The following is a 21,258-nucleotide window of genomic DNA, read 5'->3' as shown; positions in this document are numbered from 1 at the left end:
TCATTGCTTCAGATCTTCTAAATTGCTGTGTCAAGGAATCATGTTTCTTCTCTGCTTCTTGAGTTTTCTCTTCTACTTCTGATACCTTGGTTGCCATATCTTGTATGACCTTGTTGGCTCCTTCTACTTCTTGCTTGATAGATGTTATTTCTGTCTTGGTCCTCCACAAAATGTCGGGCGCTACTTCTCTATGGTTTTTCCGTGAAGAGTAGGTTGGTTTTACTGTTCTGGGTCCCGTCTGTGCGCTTGTGCTTACATCCGGTTCCCCGCTTGTCCTCTTCCGACTCCTTCCAGTTGTTCCAGTCCTCTCTAGGAACGGTATTCACTGGTTGTCTGTCGTTGGAAGAGATTTATTGGTACTCCGTCCCTTTTCTTCCCGCGATGATTCTCGTCAGTTTCGTTTTTCAGTTGCGCGCTTATCTCTAGCTAGCCACAAGAATGTTCAACAATAGCGCTTTTCCCGTTTTTAAAGCCTTAAATCAAATCGGTTTTTTTCCGGAATTAGTCTCTGGGTTCATCTATTCGTTATCTGCTCAACCGCTCAGTTCAAATCGTGTTAAAGTCAAAAACAGGTAAGCGGAGCGTTTAATTGTTATCTCGCTCGTCTATACTGGGATTGCATTGCTTCTTTTAGTTCACTCACTTTTCCCCTTGCTGAAGAAATCGGCTGATGACGGATTTATGCTGGTAAACCAACTCAGAACGGCTCCTTTAGTCTTTACAGTGTGATCCTGTGCATGCTTACGCAGAAGTAAGCCTTTCTTTGCTCAGGGGTTCTTACGCATTAGTCATCTTGGATGCTAAGATTATTATCTGTACAGAGTTTTGGAAGGTGGTGGAATATGTTAGGGCCTTTTTAGAAGTGGCGCTGAGACGGTGGGGTGCCTTACCCTGTACTGCATTCCTGACCACCACCTCCTATATGGAAAGCCTGAACACCATATAGGAGGTGGTGGCCTGACTGTCTGCTATTTGTTTTCCTTTTCTGCAGCTTGAATAAGGACTGCGAGATTGTTTTGCTCTCTTTATTTGGTTGGATATTTTAATAGGATCCAGTTTGATTTTGCTTGCTGGTGTGTTGCGTGTGTGTGTGTGTTTGTGTGTGTTGTGTTTGGACCACATAGTGTGTCAGTGGAGTTGCCAACTCTAGGTTGGTAAATTCCTGGAGATTTGGGGTTGGAGCCTGGGGGAGGGCAAGGTTTGGGGATGGGAGGGACCTCTGTGCGTTTTAACACTCTGCAATCCACCCTCCAAAGATATCTGTAGTCTGGAGATCGGCTGTTTTTCCAAGAGTTCTTCAGGCCCCACCTGCAGGCTGGCAACTTCATATGCCTGGCCAGCGCTGCTTTGTCTGGCTTCTGTGGTTTTGGGGATCTGTTGTGAGTGAGTGGAGGGATTAATACCCCAAAGCAGCATTTTAAATAGTATTTTTATAATGAAGTAAATTGCAAATAGGTCCGCAGCCTTAGGGATAGCTGTAAATCTCTTAACGAAGAGTCACCTGAACTTTCCCAGCTGGCATGTTTGCTGTCTTGAAAGTTAATAAAATAGCACTGAAACACAAGTTTGCAAAAGTTTTGAAATTCTCCTAATTTAGAAATTGGGGTATTGAGATCCAAATTTGATCTCTAGCTGGGACATCCAAATTTCACACCTGGCTGTTGTGATTCATGAGATGAATGAAGGTAAAAAGAACTTTACTGCACGCTGTTGCAAGTCATCAGGTGCAATGTCTGAGGCTAACCTACATGTCTCCTGTTAAATGTTGGCAGATGCTACAAGGCTGGTGGCATGGCCTGCCGTCTGCCTCTGCAGAAGTATATGATTTCGTTTAGCAGCAATGAGATGCAGTTTGAGAAAGGAAAAGCAGCTGCAAACTCATAAGATAGTCTCCAAAAGCCTGGCCAGATAAGAATTCTGCCAAGCTCAATTCAAAACGCTGGAGTATCGTCAAGCAGTAAATGGCTTTAAAGGTAACAAAACCAAGGGTAGCAGAGCGACCACTGCTCCCCTCCTGATTGTGATCCATGATTAGCTGCCACCACAAAGCGGGATTCATAGACACCTGTGACAAGCCCAGGGTGTGTGTTTTTTTAAAGGGTTGTCGAAACTCTCAAGAGGAAAATGAAGTTTTCAATCTGTATACTGAAAACTCATGAACTTTTAAACATTTTTAAAAGCATTTTGTCAAAGAGGAAGAAAAGCCCTGGACAAGCCCTTTTCCATTATTGCCCTCAGACTATGGAATTCCCTGCCACGGTATACATGCTTGACTGCTTATTATTGCCTCGCCAGCATTCCGTTAAAACACTACTGATCTGATGAGCCGTTGGCTAGTTGGAGAACACTCCCCCAATAGCTGTCTGACTCTGCAGACTATAGCTGAGTACATGTTTTGTCCACTGCTTTTGAAGAGCATTTCTGCAATTTTGCCACGTGTATTTACTGTTTTATTAGTTTTACTGGATTTTAAGATTGTCTTTAATGCCCTGCTTTCATTAATTGACTGTGGGTGCTTTACTTGCTTGCTGCTTTTAATACTGTATTGTTTCATTGTATAGGACACCCCAAGTGCTGTTTTGGTAAAAGGGGCAGAGTTTTAAAAAATCTTCTAAATAAATACATAAAACTTATCAAGTGAGTTGGAAGTTGGAAAGGGCAGTTCTGTGTGCCAAGTGCCACTGAAAAGGCCCCATCCCTCATGACCACCCCTCTTATTTGCTACAAGGGCCTCTGAATTGGATTTCACTGTCCGGACAGTCTCATAAAGTACCCTCGTTTGTTGAGAGCTGAAAAGTGGCACACAGAGACACAAATTTAGAATCATCAGATCTCAAATGCTGAATGTTCACGCAATGGTAGAATATTCTTTGTAGAGGGGACAGTGGGTGGGGGTTCATTTGTAGGCTTTGGGGTTTAGTAGGGTTGCCAATTCCGAGCTAGAAAATTCCTGGAGATTTTGGGAGTAGAGCCCGGGGAGGAAGTTTGGCAGGGTATAATGCCATTGAGTCCATCCTCCAAAGCAGCCATTTTCTCCAGGGGCTCTGTTGTCTGGAGATAAGTTATAAGTCTGGGAGATCTCCAGGTCCCAGCTGGAGGCTGGCCATTAGTAACTGGGTTATTTTTTGCAGCACTATATGTTTGTTTTCATCTTTGAATCCCATAAAGACATCCGTGGTTGTACTATAGATCTTTCCCCCCCCACTTTTTCTCTGTTTTTAACATAGGGAGGCACTGTAAGCAGGAAAAGGATGGGCAGTGGCACAGGGCCAAGACCGATCTCTGGGTGAATGCTGCTGCTGCTGAGTGTGAATTGGAATACCTTTTTATTATGTTATTTTAAAAACTATTTATTATTGTTGTCACTGTTTTGCAGAAATTATGGCTGATGTGATAAAGAAGGTGAAGAAGAAGGGAGAATGGAAGGTAAGGCAAAGGGTGGGGCAAAGGGTGAAAGTATGAAAATATGGAGGCCGTGTCAGACTGAATTAAATAAGTGAGAATGTTCTCTTGTTGCTCAAACGTGACCGTGCTCAGAGTCTGTTGATAACAGGGAATGAGGCCATGTCAAACGTAATCTTGGCATAGACACTGGCAAAATCATAGAATCATAGGCTGCGGTCACACACACTAAATAATCCACTTTCAATGCACTTTCCAACTGGATCTTGCCAGTTCACACAGTAAAATCCAGTTGGAAAGTGCACTGAAAGTGGATTGAAAGTGGATTATTTAGCGTGTGTGACGGCAGCCATAGAGTTGGAAGGGATCTCCAGGATCATCTAGTCCAACCCCCTGTGCAATGCAGGAAATTCACAACTACCTCCCCCCACTCCCAGTGACTCCTGCTCCATGCCCAGAAGATGGCAAAAAACCTCCAGGATCTCTGGCCAAACCGGCCTGGAGAAAATTGCTTCCTGACCCCAAAGTGGTGATCAACATTTCCCTGGGCATGTAAGAAAGGGCCACAAGAACTAAGCACTGATGCAGTCCTTCCTGCCCTCCCTCTCATGATCTGCCTAAGTTCACGGAATCAGCATCGCTGTCAGATGGCCATCTCGTCCAGGGGTGGCCAAACTGCAGCTCGGGAGCTGCACCTGGCTCTTTCACACAGTATAATTTAATGTGAATAAAAAGCAAGTTTGCATCTTTTTCAATAAAAATGTGTGTGTTTTATTTGTACATGTCTTGCGGCTCTCAAATATCTGACGTTTATTCTGTGTGGCTGTTACGTTAAGCAAGTTTGGCCACCCCTGATCTAGCCTCTGCTTAAAATACTGGCCTATTCTTTCATGACCCCTTTCTCCTCTTTTTTCATTCAGGTGCTAGTGGTGGATCAGCTGAGCATGCGCATGCTCTCCTCCTGCTGCAAGATGACCGATATCATGACGGAGGGGATAACAAGTGAGCGGAGCAGTCAGGAACCTCCCCAGCCCCCTCCTGGCACCCACTGCATTGTCTGTGTGTCCCTCAGTGACCCCTCTGTGGAAATCATCAGAGGTGTTCTAAATGGGCGCAGGGAAGAGAGAGAAAGGTGTCCCCAGAAGAGAAGCAAGCCTCCCCCCGAAAAAACTAAGATTCCAAATCAAAAATCCTTTGCACTTTGTTGTTGTTTATTAAATTGCTGGCCACACTCTCTGTAGCACTTGATTTATTTGCTGCATTTATTGTTACCATTAAAGCCAGCGCTACCTGATTTCTCTCTTCTTCGGATTGGTAGCAAGAAACATGACCGTCAGCACTGAGTGTGTATGTCAGACACAGAGATCCTGCTCTAGTTTTTTTTGGGGGGGGGCAACGGCACCTTGACAGAGAGGCGTTTCTTTAACGTGAGAGGGGGCATTGGGGTCTGCCCCTCCACCCCCCGATGTTGATCACTGCCCTCAGAATCTGGAGGGGAGGGGGCCTCCAGCACCTTGTTCCTCTTCTTGCCTAGATTTCCTCTCGCAGCCTGCGGGGGCGGTAGCTGTGTGTAAGAGCCACAGTGCAGTGGTTAAAGTGTTGGACTAGGATCTGAGAAAGCCAGGTTCAAATCCCCACTCGTGCCATGGAAGCTTGCTGGGTGACCAGGGCCAGCTCGCTCACTAGGTGAACTAGGCGTTCGCCTAGAGCGCACCAGCCCTTAGGGGCACCAAACTGCACCCGCCCCCCACCAAAAGACCTGCATTTCCACGGGTGGGGGCATTTCCACAGGCTGCCCGCCACCTCTTTGGCCGGCTAACTTCTCACTGCCTGTCCCCTTGGCTTCCCAGCGGAGCGCTTCTCCTACTCCTCCTCTTCCTCACGGCCGGGGACTGGCAGCAGCAGTAGGGCCGGGGGAGCGACGGCTTGTGAGGTGAGCGCCCCGCCAGTCAGCCTCTTCTCCAGGTGCCCTGACGAGGGGTGCCAAACTGCACTCGCCCCCGCCAACACCCCCCCTGCTGGCTCTGACCGGGGGGGCACGGGGGGCACCAGAAGGGATCCTCGCCTAGAGTGCAAAATAAGCTGGGGCCAGCCCTGTGGATGACCTCAGGTCAGTCACACATTCTCAGCCTAACCTACCTCACAGGATTGTTGTGAGGATAAAATGGAGGGAAGAGTGATGTAAGCCACTTTGGATCCCATGGGGAGAAAGGCAGGATAAAAATAAAGGAAAAGAAATGTGTGTCGTAGCCCTTGTTGGCTGCATCCCAGCCACCTGGCTGGTCCCCTCTGAGCATGACCACATTCCTCTCTCTCTGAGATGCAGGGCCTGGCCAATCATTCCTCAGAGCTCAGGCTTGCCTCACACAACGCCCTCTCCTCAGACCTCACACCTCAACGCCCACAACGCCCCTTCCCAACACTCTTGCGGATTGATTGTTATAGTTGTGGCAGCAGTGGTGTTTTCAAGAGGTGGACTGCCAGGGTGGACCTTTCCCCTGCCCTCCCTGCTGGCGAATCCAGGACCGTCCGTGCCCCCCAGACACTTAAACATCTCAGAGTGTGGGGAGATGCAGTGCAGGCTGTGGGCGAAGGAAACATCCCAGAATCCTCTGCAGCGTCTGAGGGGAAATCTGGATTGTACTCCTAGTTTATGTAGGGTGTGGTGAGATCAGCAGCAGTGTGTGGCACCTTCAGCCTGGCCAGGCGCCAGGCTGAGAGAGAACCAAAATGCCAGCTCTGGCTCCTGATGGATGGACCTCTTTTTAATGAGTTATATCCCCCCCCCCCATAACTGTTTGACCGTGCCAACCTCTGTGGCAGGGATTAGAGCAGTGGGTGGGAAAAGGGACTTTTTACCAGGATTTGTAAAACTGTCAACCTTTGGTAGAGGTGCTGCCTCTTGATTGGGAAATACCTGGACATTTGGGGGATGGAGCATGGGCAGCGTGGGCTTTGGGGAGGGACCCCTGCAGGGCGCAATCCCATACAGTTCACCCTCCAAAGCAGCCATTTTCTCTGGGGGAACTGATCTCTGTAGTCTGGAGAGAAGTTGAAAAAACAAGAGCTCTCCAGGTCACATCTGGAGGTTGGCCACCATAGCCTTTGGTCCAGGGGGGCGGGAAGCTAAGGACAGACCTTGGACTCTCCCGGTTTTTAGCCTTGTTGTCATCATCTGTATTTGCATGCTCTTCACCCAACCCGTTTGTGATTTCTTGTCCAGTTGTGGAAGACATCAACAAGCGCCGAGAGCCGCTGCCCAGTCTGGAGGCTGTGTACCTCATCACTCCGTCGGATACGGTAGGTGTCTTGCCTGTAAAGTGCTGTGCAAGAGAGGACAAAGGGTGTGGCTCTTGAACTTGCCTGGAGTCTAGGCAGTGCCTGTCATTTGGCCAGTTCAAGGGCGTCAACTTTCTTGATGCACTATACTTTGAGTCTAGTAAGATATGGATGGTGAGTAGGCCCTTAGAAACCCATCTTACCCTTGAAACCCTCTTTTGTGCAGTACCATTGTGAATGCACATTTAAAACTCTCTGCAAGTGGGGGTAAAAACTCCCTTAGGGCAAGTGGCTCTAGCTCAAACAGCTCCCTGCTTAACTAGCTTTCTATGTTCAGGGGGTGGCTTGTTGTATAATGGGGACCATTGAAAACCATTGCTCCCCCACCTACAATGTGAAATGGTACGATCCAGCCTGCCATTCTGCTGCATGTATAGCCCAGACTTTAAAGAATGGAAGTTGTTTCATTGAGACAGGAGAGAGACTATAAAGGAACGGTCCACTGTGCTGGATCTGTGACAGCACATTTCACACATGCAGATCACTTGCGCAATAATGCTGCACTCGTCAGAAGATGATTAAAAGGTTGACCTGCCTATTTTCTCCTTAAGAATGTAAAGAGGGGCCCAGCAGGATCAGACCCAAAGTCCATTTTGTCCCTCACCCTGTATTCCCACGACGACCAATCAGGTGTCCCAGAAACCAGGGCGTCAAAGCAATGGAATTCCCTGCAGCTGGTATTCATAGATACACTGTCTCTGACCATGGGGCCTCTGTTTTGCTGTTGTGGCCTGCTATGACCCACTCGTGAATCACCCAACAGCCAAGGATGCTTTCTGCACTGGATGCTTTTGCTCACCTGCCGTCGTATGCGGCGTTAATCGATTAATCAGCCGAAGCTTGTGCACTGAATCACTTGAGAGATCTTCAGCTGGGTAAGAGCCCTGTGCAGAATATAGTAATGCTGCTCTTTGTGTCTCCTAGTCTGTCCGCTCACTCATCAATGACTTCAAGGATCCCCCAGCTGCCAAGTACCGGGCTGCCCATGTCTTCTTCACTGACTGTAAGTATTTGGGGAACTGGGTTCCTTTGTGGTTTCCAACCACTGTTGTTTCCTAGTTTTATTTTTGTGATTTATTTTGGCATTGGGGGGGGGGGGCGAGTTATTTTGCTGATTTTGCTGCTCCGCGCGGGGGTATCTAGGCGTGTGCAGCAACCAAATTGGGAAAATAACTCACTCATGATGTGGTTTTCCTTCCCCCTTCCCCCCCCCCCCACGGTGTCATTCTGAGCTCATTTAGGCTGTCCTTTTTTTAAAGCAGTGGTTCCTTGCAGCTGCTGTGTGGCTGTGGGGAACATGGGCAAAGTCATGTAAACAAGTGAAGAAACGTATTGTGTAGTTTGCCTCTTGGAATCTGCCTCCCCAGGATTCACTTGTATTAAATTATAAATACCATTTCGAAGGGGTTTCAGGCTCCTGTGCGCCACTTTGGATGCTAATTGTGGCTGAAAAACTGGACAGCACTTAAATGAAACACATGTTAGCCTTTGAATTGTGAATGTGGGGATTCTGAACTGTGCCACATCCAAGGGAGAAGTTGAGCTGGGCCCTTTCCTTATGTGCTTGTTCACAACATGCCAAGAGATCTGTAGGTGTGGGGGTAGATTAAAAATGTGACTGCCTCCACCTGCTGACAGATGTGGTATGGTCCAAACTTCTGCCTTCGTGTTTTTGTGAGTGAAGTCTGGAGCAGTCCTTCTTATTCTCCTCACGGTGCAACTGCTGCCATTATCGTGCAAATGTTTTGTCCACTTGTTACCAGCAGTTCGAACTGGAACTTTCTCTATTAACATAGAGGTTGTTACTTAGCATTGCAATCTGTGGTCGTGTTTCCTTTATGTACAGTGCTAAGTTTATTCTATGGTCTGGAAGCTGACCAGGGTCCCTGAGGGCTGGGTGGGAACACCTCTCCACTTTACGCTTCCGTTGTCTTGAGAAGTCTTCCTGGAGAGGAAAAGGAGCTGTCCGCGCTTGACCTTAGATTATTTCTTGCAATTCTGTTTTGTATAATAAACTGGCTTGGGGAACGATGTTAGTAGAACGGCAGGATACGAATGTTTTTAAACAAATAGAGGTTTTTAGAAATAGGAGGTGAAAACTGAGTAAGCATACAGAACAAAAGCAGTAGATTCCCTTTTTACTCCACTGAGTAATTAAAATGTGGAATTCCTTGCCAGTGGACAAAGTGATGGCCTGGGATTAGACAAATTCTTGGAGGATAGGTTTGTCAATGGCTGCTAGCTGAGATGAATGAAGAGACCCTCCACATTGAAAGGCAGTAAACCTTTGACTACTTACCACTGCTTGGAGGCAACATCAGGGGGAGGCTTTGGGCTTTATGTCCTGTTTACTGGCCTGTCTGTTGCTCCTCCAGGGCTGCTGGTTGGCCACTGTGTGATAGAGGGTATGGATTACGTGGAGCAGTGGTCTGATCCAAGAGTGCTTTTATGTTCTTATGAGTTACTTTCAGCTAATAAAGAGGGGGAGGAACTCCCATGAGCTCTTTTCAGTCACTATGAAGGCATAGTGTGGGTCCATTTTACTTTGGCAGCAGCATCAGCATGCTTTGAAATAAAGGAGGAGACCTTGCCCAAATAGACTAACAGAAAAGTAAATCAATGAAAGTGTCAACTTGAATGTAAGATTGAATGTAAGAATCCTATATAGGATTTGTTCCTGAGGAAAGACCAGAGGTCTGAAACACTTAGATATCTAGGGAAAGTGTTGACTGAAAGAGAGACACAGGCCCCGGTCACATGGCAAAGTTGCCACGGGAGAGGCACGGATGGTGGGCGGATTATCTGGGTGCGATCACACCCCAACATCTGGGAAGTGGAGTGCACCCATGGCTTACCGCCGACTATGCGCATTAAAAAACTAGTACCTCCAAGGTACTAGTAAACGTTTGTCACGGGCTGCCTCCAGACGCCGGTGGTGTGATCGCGCCAGCGCGCGGCACTCCCCTCCGGTCCCTTGTTTACCCGCCGGCGCCGAGGGGAGGACCTGTGGTGTGCCGCCGGCGTGTCTGATCGCGTAATCGTGAATCAAACTGCGCCGGGGCAAATAGCCATGCCTCCCCCTTGCAATATCCAGCCCGTGTGACCAGGGTCACAAGTTGATTGAATTTGGAGCAGGCTGCTTTTGTGAATTTGGATAAGGATACAAGACTGTTAGAGGGCTATAGATTGAGAGAGTCTGGAGCAGACTGCTATGTGAAGTTTTATCGACCTTTGTATTTTTTTCTATGAAGGAATATGTTGTTGTTCTTTATTACCAGACACTAGATGATGTTATGGCTTTAATCTAGTCTCATTTGTTGTTGTATTGTTCTGTGGGCATCTAGCACACATCTGTATATATTTTTTCATATCAGTCTTGGGACTGTGTGTTATTCTTGTGGAGCCTTTTGTAGATACCAGCTGAATCTTCTGTTTCTCTGTGGGTTTTGTCAAGAGTTTGGTGGCAGCAGTGGAGTGTGTTCCTCATTGTCCTAAACCGTCCTGTTGTGGGGGCATCTCTCACAATTGTCCTGTTGTGGGGTTGACTCTCATGTCTTCTCCCTCCCCAGCATGCCCTGATGCACTCTTCAATGAGCTGGTGAAATCCCGGGCAGCGAAAGTGATTAAGACCCTGACAGAAATCAACATTGCTTTCCTGCCGTATGAGTCGCAGGTGAGTCTGAGGGCAGGGGGGGGGGAGGGAGGGAGAGATGGAGAGCAGTTGTGGGCAGGAGGCTGGTTGTTTCAGTCCAGGTCTGCCTTCTGGGAGCCCCCCACAGATTGCAAGGAGAAGATGCAACGGAATTATATACGGGCCTTTCAGCCCCTCTTTTATCAATCAATCCAGTTACCTTTATTGGCATGTAGCCTCTTTTATCTATTTTGCCACATTAGTTTACCTTTTTAACAGTCCCGTTCTGTTCACCAACTATTCTTCCCGACTAGAACAAATGCTTTACCACTCACAGAACGGTTAGGTCGCTGTGAGGATATTAGCTGCCCCTACAGACTCTGCTTTTGTGGCAGAGCTGTAACTGAAACTCTATCCCAGTTCCTATTTAGTTGTCACCTGCACTCTTGTATAAGAGCCACTTCCGTACTGCCTTCACTTGAGCGGGTTTCCTTGCTGCTCGCACGATTCCCATTTGCCATATCTTTTGGCTGGCAATGATGGGAGCGTACCTTTGGCTAAGGCAAAGCTCATATTTTGTGCGCTTAGACTTTGGCGGGCACCTGTTGAAAATAATAACTTTGGGCTTGAAGTACCAAGGTACCTTGGGGCACACAGGTGGTCTGATTTTGGCACAGGAAGAGAAACAGAATTACATACTAGTCCTGGGAATCCTACCTGGCTATGGACCCTATATTTGTCTGCTTCGGGCTTCCTGAAGGGAAAAGAGGGGATTGAAAGGGGTTATGTCATAACTTGCAGTGAGAGAAAATGAATAGCTCTGTCACGAGGAAGCGGCTTTCCTCTTCTTCTTGTCTTCCTTGGTTGTCTCCCCCCCTCCCCAGCTTATCCTCTGTTCTATGCTTAGCTTTTCCTGCTTCCAGCTAGCCTGCTTTTTCTCTTCCACTATTGGCTGGATCCCTGGCCCAGCACTGTCCAGCAGGGGAGGGGAAGAGCTTCGTGACCATCTGCTGTGCAATCGCCTACCTCTTGGGTTGGGGCGAGGGGTGGGTGGGGACTGCAACGGGGGAGCAGATGGTGAATGCTGCATGCAGAGTCGTAAATACCGAATGCAGCAGGTTGCTTTTTTGTCCTGCTGGCCAAAGCAAACACTCCCTCTGAATACAAGCTTTTGTTGCTTGGACCAAGCGTTCCAGTTGTAAGTGAGTGGAGGATGTAGATGCAGGAAGAACTCACACTTTCACACATCCAGACCTATGGCTGTTGTTCACAAAGTGCAGTGCTGGATGTCCCAGGTTCAGTTAAAGGCCTGGATGTCACATCTTCAGTTAAAGGGTTTCAGGTAGCAGGGAAAAAAGACCTTTCTCTGCCTGAGACTTCAGCTGCCAGTCAAAATAGATGATATTTCATTATTATTTTGTTATACCTATCTCCTGCCTTTCTCCCGTCATTATAAGGTATACAGAACGTGCCAAGGAGAGCTCTCTTTCAAGCACTAACCAAACCGAGCAGGAGTTTGTACCTTCAGATCATAACCTGGGAGAATACTGTGCTAATACTGTGCTAGATAGTCTAGGTCAGCTGCGTGTGTCCATAGCGGCGCTGAAGAGAAGAAGAAGAGATTGGATTTATACCCTGCCCTTCACTCAGAGTGGCTTACAATCTCCTTTCCCTTCCTCTCCCCACAACAGACACCCTGTGAGGTGGGTGGGTCTGAGAGAGCTCTGAGAGCACTGCTCTTGAGAGAACAGCTCTGAGAGAACTGTGACTGACTCAAGGTCACGCCAACAGCTGCATGTGGAAGAGTGGGGAATCAAATCCGGTTCTCCCAGATTAGAGTCTGCACTCCTCACCACTACACCAAACTGGCTCTCTCACTGGAGAAGGGCTATGGTGTCGCACACTCCTTGTGTTACAGGGAGATCTCAGTTTGCAGGTGTTGGGAAAGATCTTTCTCTTTTGAGACCCCGGAGAGTGACTGTGCATCAGATCCATACAATAGTCAATGGAGAAATGGTCTGACTTGGTATAAGGCAGCTTCATGTGGTCCTAGCAAAATGAGAATTAGATAAGTGCCTATACACTGGAGGCTAAATAATGGGGTGTACTTGTGTGTGTGGGGGTAGGTGGCTTCCAAGTAAAAAAAAACATGATTTGTTCTAAGTTGGTTGGAACCCTATACCATGCAGGAAGTAAGCTCTGGTATCCTCTAGTCAGGCATTTGGGGTCACAAAGTTAATTTTTTTGGTGAGCAAGGAGGTCCACCATGGGCCTAACTGGCAGAGAGGTTTCTGGCTGCTGTACCTCTTCCTCGTCCTTTGGAATCCCGAGCATCTGGGCTCACTGTCTTTCCGCCCTGTCTTTTGGACCCCATCTTAGGTTTACTCCCTGGACTCTGGCGACTCTTTCCAGAGCTTCTACAGCCCCCATAAGGCCCAGATGAAGAATCCCATCCTGGAGCGCCTGGCAGAGCAGATTGCAACCCTCTGTGCCACTCTGAAGGAATACCCTGCGGTCCGATATAGAGGGTACGTCGGGGACCAAAGAGTTACTGTCATTAGCTACGACAGTGAAAAGAAACCTCCACATTCAGAAACAGCCAGGGGAAGAGCATTACTTGCTTTTGGATTTCCTGTAGGGATTTTTGTAACCTCTGTTGGAAATGGGGCACAAGGTGAATCTTGGTCAGATCCAGTGAAGCAGTTTGTCGTTCTTTAGATGTCGTGTACTTGTGGGGTCTGTTCCTTGCATCCTAATGTGGGCCAAAAAGCACTGCAAACTAGAGAAGCTGCGGGGGTCCTTTTTTAATTTCTTTCTTAAAAACAAAAAACAAAAAAAAGGATAAGAGGAAAACACCCTACAATCCAGCAACTAAATAAGACTAATATATATACACACAGAGGAGCTGCGGTGGATCAAGTGGTTAAGACGCTGAACTGCAGGCTGTGGAGGGTCGGTAGTTCAGCAGTTCGAGACTCGAGTGTGCCACATGACGGAGTGAGCTCCCGTCTCTAGTTCCAGCTCCTACCGACCTAGCAGTCTGAAAGCAAGAAATTGCAAGTAGATAAATAGGTACCACTTTGGTGGGAAGGTAACAGCGTTCCGTGCGCCTTGGTGTTTAGTCATGCTGGCCACATGACCATGGAAATGTCTTCGGACAGCGCTGGCTCTTCGACTTTGCAACGGAGATGAGCACCGCAACCTTAGAGTCGGATTCAACTGGCTTTCGAGCAAGGGAACCTTTACCTTTTTATACACACACACACATGCACACACACAGACAAAACAAAAATAGAACAGTGGTGACGGATCTATGCATAAGTTTCTATAAATGGTTTCCAAATATCTAAAAATAAGTCCATATGCAATTGCTGTCGGTATGCCATGTGTTCAAATACTGATACAGTTCTGAGGTCCTCAGTCCTTCGATTTACCAGAGGTGGGCGCCAAGATGTCCTTAAATATAATTTGTGTCCACTTTGGCAGAGACTACAAAGATAATGCCATGCTGGCCCAGCTGATCCAGGACAAACTGGATGCTTACAAGGCGGACGACCCTACCATGGGCGAGGTGAGTGGGGCTTCCGTGTGACCGAATGAGTAGTCAATCTAGCTTGGTGCTACTGACTCCAGAGCTTAGGACCAAGAGATCGTTCTTTAACCAGGTAATGCTCAGCCAAACAGGGCACAATTATTTCTTTGAAGCATTTGTAGCTCTCCTTTCCACATAAATATCTACAAGGTGTTTGGCAACAAGCAGCCAACAAGATGACCATACAAGCCATGAGACAATATACTGTAATATCACAGTAAGATAAGAAGAAGAGGAAGAAGAGATTGGATTTATACCCCACCCTTCACTTGGAGTCTCAGAGCGGCTTACAAACTCTTTTCCCTTCCCCTCCCCGCAACAGACACCCTGTGAGGTAGGTGGGGCTGAGAGAGCTCTGACAGAAACTGCTCTTTCAAGGACAGCTCTGACAGAACTATGGCTTGCCCGAGGTCATCCAGCAGCTGCAAGTGGAAGAGTGGGGAATCAAATCTGGTTCTCTCAGATTAGAATCTGCACACTTGACCACTACACCAAACTGGCTCTCAATTATAAATCATCTTTTAAAAAACTGTAAAGAGGTTTGGCAAAAAAGAAATTCTATTAAAAAAACCCCTACAACAAAAGGAGATACTTCTGAACTCAGCATATGCTTAACCTGTGGCATTCATTGCCAGTGGACATAGTGATGGCCCTGAGCATAGATGCTTTAAAAGGAGATTAGACAGACTTGTGGAGGAGAGGTCCATCAATGGTGACTGAAGGGAAGCTCCATATTCAGAGGCCGACAACCTCTGAATATCTGGCTATACTCAAAGAAGGCAAGCAGACCATTACTGCAACTTACAACTGTATCAAAATAAATTTCTGTATTATTTACAAACAAAATCTTATACATATCTAATCAGTAAGTTCAGCCTAGCTGAAACCCTTGAAATTTATTCAACTCCCTAACTGCTCCCAAGTCCCACACCTGGAGAAGAGCAATCTCAACTCCCCCCCCCCCCATTATCTTCAAAGCTTCAAATTTCATGTACCAGAAGTTCCTTAATATCACTAGAGAGGGAGGGTGATTCTTAACTAAATGCTGAGTCCGACATCTCTTGTGCTTTCTTTTTAGTCATTTTAGTTACAGCAGAAAGATTCTTGACCCATATAACCTATTAAAATCCTTAATATACAAGCCTAATTACCAAACAAATATAATTGAGCTAGCAACTATCTTATGCAATATGAACTTCAGGGGTCATTTCCTGCAGGAGCGCACAGGAGTGGAGCTCTGGCAGTAAAGAGCCCAGGGGGCGGGTACATGCAACAAGCCCCACCCCCTGCTCCCAGCAGCCCTCAGTCAGAGCAAGAAGCAGCCAGGTAAGCTGCAGAGCCCCCCTCCCGGCCCCCCGGTCCAAAACAGCCCAGTGGCACCTTTAAGACCAAGTTTTATTCAGGTACAAGCTCTCCCTCCTCTACAAGGACAGATCTGCATGTCCCCCCCCCCATAGCTAGCAATCCAAAACAGTCCAGTGGAGCCTGAGCAATGGGTATTGCCTTCTGACACACTTCCGGTGATGTCAGGGGGTGTGGCACATGCAATTATGCTAATGAGCTATGCTAATGAGCTCCTGCACCTCTTTTTCTACAAAATGACCCCTGATGAACTTTATTAATATAGTAAAGGCTGCGGTGGCTCAAGTGGTTAAGACGCTGAACTGCAGGCTGTGGAAGGTCAGTAGTTCAGCAGTTCGAGACCTGGGTGCCGCAAGACGGAGTGAGCTCCCGTCTCTAGTTCCAGCTCCTGCCAACCTAGCAGTTCGAAAGCAAGAAATTGCATGTAGATAAATAGGTAACACTTTGGTGGGAAGGTAACAGCGTTCCGTGTGCCTTGGTGTTTAGTCATGCCAGCCACATGACCACGGAAACGTCTTCGGACAGCGCTGGCTCTTTGGCTTTGAAACGGAGATGAGCACCGCAACCCTAGAGTCAGACGCGACTGGCTTTCGAGCAAGAGAACCTTTACCTTTACCTTTTTACTGAATAGCTACAGCTGGCACAGAACAATCTAAAAACTTACAGAAGTCTCACCAACTCTAATATTAAACAACCTACAGATTACTTGTCGCCTAAAGTCAATGCCTGAGAACCTCAGCAAAGGTGTGCATTTGGCTATATCTGAGCTGGAAAAATAGCCGGAAAATACCTTATTGGTATTTTTTGGCTATTCTTTCAGCTGAGTATGGGGGGGGGGGTATTTTCAGCAATCCATCATAGCCCATCCCTGATAATGCCCCCAAAATCAGGATTATCTGGGAAAGCAGGACAGCCACAGTTAAACAATGTTTATTAAAGAGACTGCAGCCCCTTTAAAGACCATTTTCTGTGAAGTTGCAGCTTCACAAATGCATTTAAAGGGATCACAACACCTTTAAATGCCTTCGGCTCCATTATCACCTAGGGTCGCCATAGGCTATAATGGGGAATGGATCTGGGGGTATTCAGGGGCCTGGGGGGCTGTTTCTTGAGTTAGAGGCACCAAATCTTCAGCATAGCTGCTGGTGCCTCTCCTCAAAAGTCCATCTAAGTTTCAAGGATTGGACCAGGGGGTCCAGTTCTATGGGCCCCCAAAGAAGGTGCCCTCAGTGAAAACAATGGATGGGGGGGAAACTAGCAAAAGAAGCAAGACCTGATGTCAAACCAGAAAGTCTCTGCAGTAGAAACTGGTGATGGGAAGCTGCTGGGTTTTGCTGGACTTGCAAAAATGCCCCCCTTCAGTTTCTACTGCAGAGACTCTCTGGTTTGACATCAGGCCTTGAAAACAATGGAGGATGGGGGGCACCTTCTTTGAGGGCCCATAGTATTGGTCCCCCGGTCCAATCTTTTTTAAACTTTGGGGGTGGGTCTCCTGAGGAGAGGCACCAGAAGCTATGCTGAAAATTTGGTGCCCCTACCTCAAAAAAACAGCCCCTCCGACCCCTGATACCCCCATATAGATTCCCCATTGACTATAATGGTCCCAAAGGGTATAATGGCGCTGGGGGAAAAAAAGGGATTCTTGAGGGGGAAAAAAGAATCCAAATACCATACTAGTATTGGAGCTGCGGTGACTCAAGTGGTTAAGACCCTGAACTGCAGGCTGTGGAAGGTCGGTAGTTCAGCAGTTCAAGACCCGAGTGTGCCGCATGACGGAGTGAGCTCCCATCTCTAGTTCCAGCTCCTGCCAACCTAGCAGTTCGAAAGCAAGATATTGCAAGTAGATAAATAGGTGCCACTTCAGTGGGAAGGTAACAGCGTTCCGTGCGCCTTGGTGTTTAGTCATGCCGGCCACATGGCCACAGAAATGTCTTTGGACAGCGCTGGCTCTTCGGCTTTGAAACGGAGATGAGCACCGCAACCCTAGAGTCGGATTCGACTAGCTTTCGAGCAAGGGAACCTATACCTTTTTATTGGAATTTGGGTTTCTTTGGGAATCCCAAATTTTTTTGAGTCCAATGTACCTGAACCTGAAAAATGCCAATTTTTTTTTTTGCATGCACAGCACTGCCTGCATCCTTATGGTGTCATCCTTACGGCACCTCCAGTGGCATGCCCACAGGCTACTAGCCAGCTGAAATAGAAGAGGCCCTGGCAGGGCATTTCCCAGCTGTTCCCTGGTGCAGAGCACCACAACTCTTACAGTCTGGGTGGGGCTGTTCTTGGGCTTCCTTCTGTTCCCAGAAGGGTAAGGAAGAAGTCATCTTGCGCAGATGCAGGAATGGGCCGTGGGGAACTCTAGGCCCATTGGTGACTGGAAAAGCCTCTCTGGCACAAATACTTCCCCCACTTCCACCTGGCAGACACTGCTAGCTGGCTGAAATGGAAGAGGCCCTGGAAGGGTATCTCCCACGCATTCCCTGGTGCAGAGTATCACAGTTCTCACATTCCAGGTGGGGCTATTTCCTGGCTTCTTTCTTTGCCCAGGATGCTTGGGTAAGGAAGACAACCTCTGACTATCAAAGCTAGGAGGCACCATCAGAGTTAAGCTAGTTTGGAGGTAGTTTACGTGTCAGGGCTTTTGCTGCAGAGCTGTGGGAACTAAGTTTTGTTAGAATTTTATGGGAAAAGAAAAATCACTAATGCCAGGTTTCACTGGGAAATGGAATTTAAACAGATTGTTTGTGTGTTACAGACAAGTAATGAGAAAGAATGTAACTAGTTTAGAGGCTTGTATGTTGTTTTTTGTTGCCCAAGTTCCTTTGTTCCCAGCAAATGCAGCTGTGTTTTTTCTTCCATTGGGGGGAAAACAGCTGGGAGATGCATGTAGGCTTTTAGCAGCAAAGTTGCCAACAAAGTTAAGAATCCCCTCTGGCTAGCACCTCCTCCCCTTCCGCATCTTCCATGTTGGCTTGTTGCTTCTGTAGATACAGTTGGTAGGGGGAAAAGCCTGGAAAACATTGGAAGAAAATGAACATTGTATGTAGTTTTCCCCTTAATGTATTGTACAGTCTTCCAGCTGATAGGAAACCATGCTTTATAATTGCCTGGGGGACCAAAAGATCAACAGTCTGTTTCATTTTTTCTGTCCCCCCCCCACTCCCCAGGGTCCGGACAAAGCTCGCTCCCAGCTCGTCATCTTGGACCGTGGTTTTGATCCTTCCTCCCCGGTGCTGCATGAGCTGACATTCCAAGCTATGAGCTATGACCTGCTGCCTATCGAGAATGACGTCTACAAGTAGGGGCCCAGCCATGCTGAGAACTGTGTTTTGTTTCTAATCTTTACAAAGAAGCCACCTTGAGAACATTGTGCTGAGATCGTGGGGCGTCACGTGCATAATGGGTCATCTGATTCCCTGGAATGACCAACGCTGCGTGTGCGTGTGTCAAAGAGGAATGCTCAAAAAGGATGGAGTGGGATCCCAGCCCCTCCTGCATTCAAATACGCTGGCCTACAGTTCCAGGCAGTCACTTCAACCTGAGCACAGTGCCTGTACGCATACAGATCAATGTACATAGGCTCTGTCCTCATGATTGGGAGCCGAGCTTTTTCAAACACTCTCTAAACGTTCACACAGCATTTGAAAACTGTTATGTGTGTAGGCTCCTTCCCTGCTGCCAGGAGTGTTTGAAAATTAGCATTGCCAGTCACGGGATAAGGTTGGTATCTGTTTAGGGAACACATGGAGACAGGTGTGCGGCCAGTAAGCTCATTCCCCCAGTTGCCTCATGTACGTGTAGTGTGTCCATAGGGCTCATGTGTGTCCATAGGGCTCTTCCCTGCAAATTGGTTTCCCTTTCAAGAAGGGATGCATCCTTCTGAGAGTCATCCTTAAGAGGAATGCAGCCTATGGCGGGTCCAATCCAGGTAATGGTAGGAAGGGATTTCTTCAAGGAGATCAGTCGCTGTATTCTTGAGGACCGGTCTGTTGTCCAGTCAGTGGCCTGAAGGGCTAGTATTGTGTTTAGCTCCCAGAGAGGTTATAATGGTCGGAGCTATTTAGCAGCAAGAGTGGCCCTTTGGCATAGCAGGAGTATCACAGAGATGTAACCTCACTGCGTAAAGTCTCTTTCTGTGTGTCATACATCTTTGAACCCATTTCCTTTTGCTTTTTTAAGGGATAGTGGAGGCAGACTATTTACAACATCTTGGTAGAGCAGCTAGGGACCAACATAAGACATCTGGGGAAACTGATGTGGTCTGAAGCAGCAAATTAGCATCTGAAAACAGGCATCCATCAGGATGCGGTAGCAGCAGATCCTTGGCTTCAGGGGCCCCCTGGGGGCAATGCCCCATCATGAATGTGCCATGCCCCCCTCCTGGTCCCTCCTCCCCTGGTGCTGGTTTTGGGCACACTGCTCTTGGTTGCTGCCAGGAGCCCCAATGTGTGCGTGTATGCCAGCCCGCTCCTCCTCGCCATGCCCCCTTCCTCCACCGTGCACGCACCCACTCCCCTTGCTGTCGAGCGCCTCCATTCTTTTTTCTCTCCCCGCCTTTCCTTTATCCAGTGCTCCCCCCCCAAAGCTATGGGGCTGTAGTTCAGATGGCTTTTTAAAAAAAGGGAGTTAAGACAAATTCAGGGAGGATAATGATATCCACAACTGTTAGCTGGGGGAGTTAAATTCATCCTTTCATTTACAAAAGCAGTGTCTCTGTGTACTGGTTGCTGGGGCAAACACTGGCGGAGAGTTATTACCTTTGTGCCTTGTTTCTGGGCACTGTAGAGGCATCTGGCTAACCTGTGTGAGACATGACAGCAGATTAATTGGTCTGGTGCACACTTTTTTTTTGTTCACATGTTCTCATGACTTGATGAAAAAGCACCCAGCAGATCTTGAAAACTAGAGGTGTGTGTCTCCCCTCCCCCCCCGCAGGTACGAGACGAGCGGCATTGGGGAGGCCCGTGTAAAGGAGGTTCTGCTGGATGAAGATGATGACCTCTGGGTGACCTTGCGCCACAAGCACATTGCCGAGGTGTCCCAGTAAGAACCCTTCTTCCTCTCTTCCTTTCCACCTTCATGGGCAACTGCATCTCTGAAGCAGTCTTGCAGTATGGGAAATGTTAATAGTTGTACCCATTCACTGTGCCCAGAGTGTGTGGCTGTGGGCCCCTGGCAATCGCCCAAGGATGCCAACCCCTGAAGCTAGCCCTGTTTCTTTCTCACTGCCTGAATGTTTCCCCTTCTCTGTGAGGAGAAGGCTGAAGCCACCGTTCAGCATAACGAAACTTGACCTGAGAGATCTCCTGTTCCTTTTTGGGAAAAGCTGACTTGTGGTCTTACTTGACTGCTTGGAAGATTGGGGAAGGGTCACTGGTGGTCACCTTTAAGAATGATTTTTTTGGGGTGGAGGCAGTGTTGACAACTCAGAGAGGGCCCTGGGAGAACAAGTTGACAATTGCATAGGTTGTAAGAGTGTGCAGTGTCTGGCACCTGCAGCGCCCCCCACCCCCCGCTGGTGGCTCCATCCTAGGTTGGAGAGAAGTATGTTTCAAACTGAGTCGGACCTTTTTTCATTCCAGGGAGGTCACCCGGTCTCTGAAGGATTTCTCTTCCAGTAAAAGGATGACCACTGGCGAGAAGGTGAGAGGGCACATAACCACCCACTAGGCACTTGATGGGTTCTGGGAACCTTTTTCCTCTTATGGTGTTTGCTTGTTAAATTGGGATGATTTCAGATTCCTCATCCCTGCTGTTCTGAGCCCCACTTTGATTTTACTTTCCCCTTGTGTGAACTGAAGTTATGGCTCTTTATTTTCCTGTCAACTGTTGTTTCTTCAGCCCCAATTCCCCCCCCCCCACCCCTGTACGCATTTTCAAGACTATCTGTTCCAATAAGTCCAGTAAGTCATATAAATGACATGTTTTGTAT

At 47.8% G+C, this 21,258-nt stretch overlaps 1 protein-coding gene across 1 annotated transcript in view; it reads left to right on the top strand.

Moving 5' to 3' along the window:
• STXBP1 (syntaxin binding protein 1) overlaps positions 1 to 21,258 on the top strand; it is a 69,930-nt gene that overhangs the window by 33,045 nt on the left and 15,627 nt on the right. The window contains exons 2-11 of the mRNA XM_015421160.1: positions 3,377 to 3,426; positions 4,323 to 4,404; positions 6,626 to 6,702; positions 7,666 to 7,744; positions 10,311 to 10,414; positions 12,752 to 12,900; positions 13,859 to 13,943; positions 18,494 to 18,624; positions 20,262 to 20,369; positions 20,909 to 20,969. Coding sequence (XP_015276646.1) covers positions 3,377 to 3,426; positions 4,323 to 4,404; positions 6,626 to 6,702; positions 7,666 to 7,744; positions 10,311 to 10,414; positions 12,752 to 12,900; positions 13,859 to 13,943; positions 18,494 to 18,624; positions 20,262 to 20,369; positions 20,909 to 20,969 — 926 coding nt within the window. The remainder of the gene's footprint in view (positions 1 to 3,376; positions 3,427 to 4,322; positions 4,405 to 6,625; positions 6,703 to 7,665; positions 7,745 to 10,310; positions 10,415 to 12,751; positions 12,901 to 13,858; positions 13,944 to 18,493; positions 18,625 to 20,261; positions 20,370 to 20,908; positions 20,970 to 21,258) is intronic.

This window comes from Gekko japonicus, unplaced genomic scaffold (assembly GCF_001447785.1).
Source record: "Gekko japonicus isolate JY-2015 unplaced genomic scaffold, Gekko_japonicus_V1.1 scaffold40, whole genome shotgun sequence".
Classification (NCBI taxonomy): Eukaryota; Metazoa; Chordata; class Lepidosauria; order Squamata; family Gekkonidae; genus Gekko; species Gekko japonicus.
Note: the sequence above shows the minus strand (reverse complement) of the source record. Positions and strands in the feature narration are given on the sequence as shown.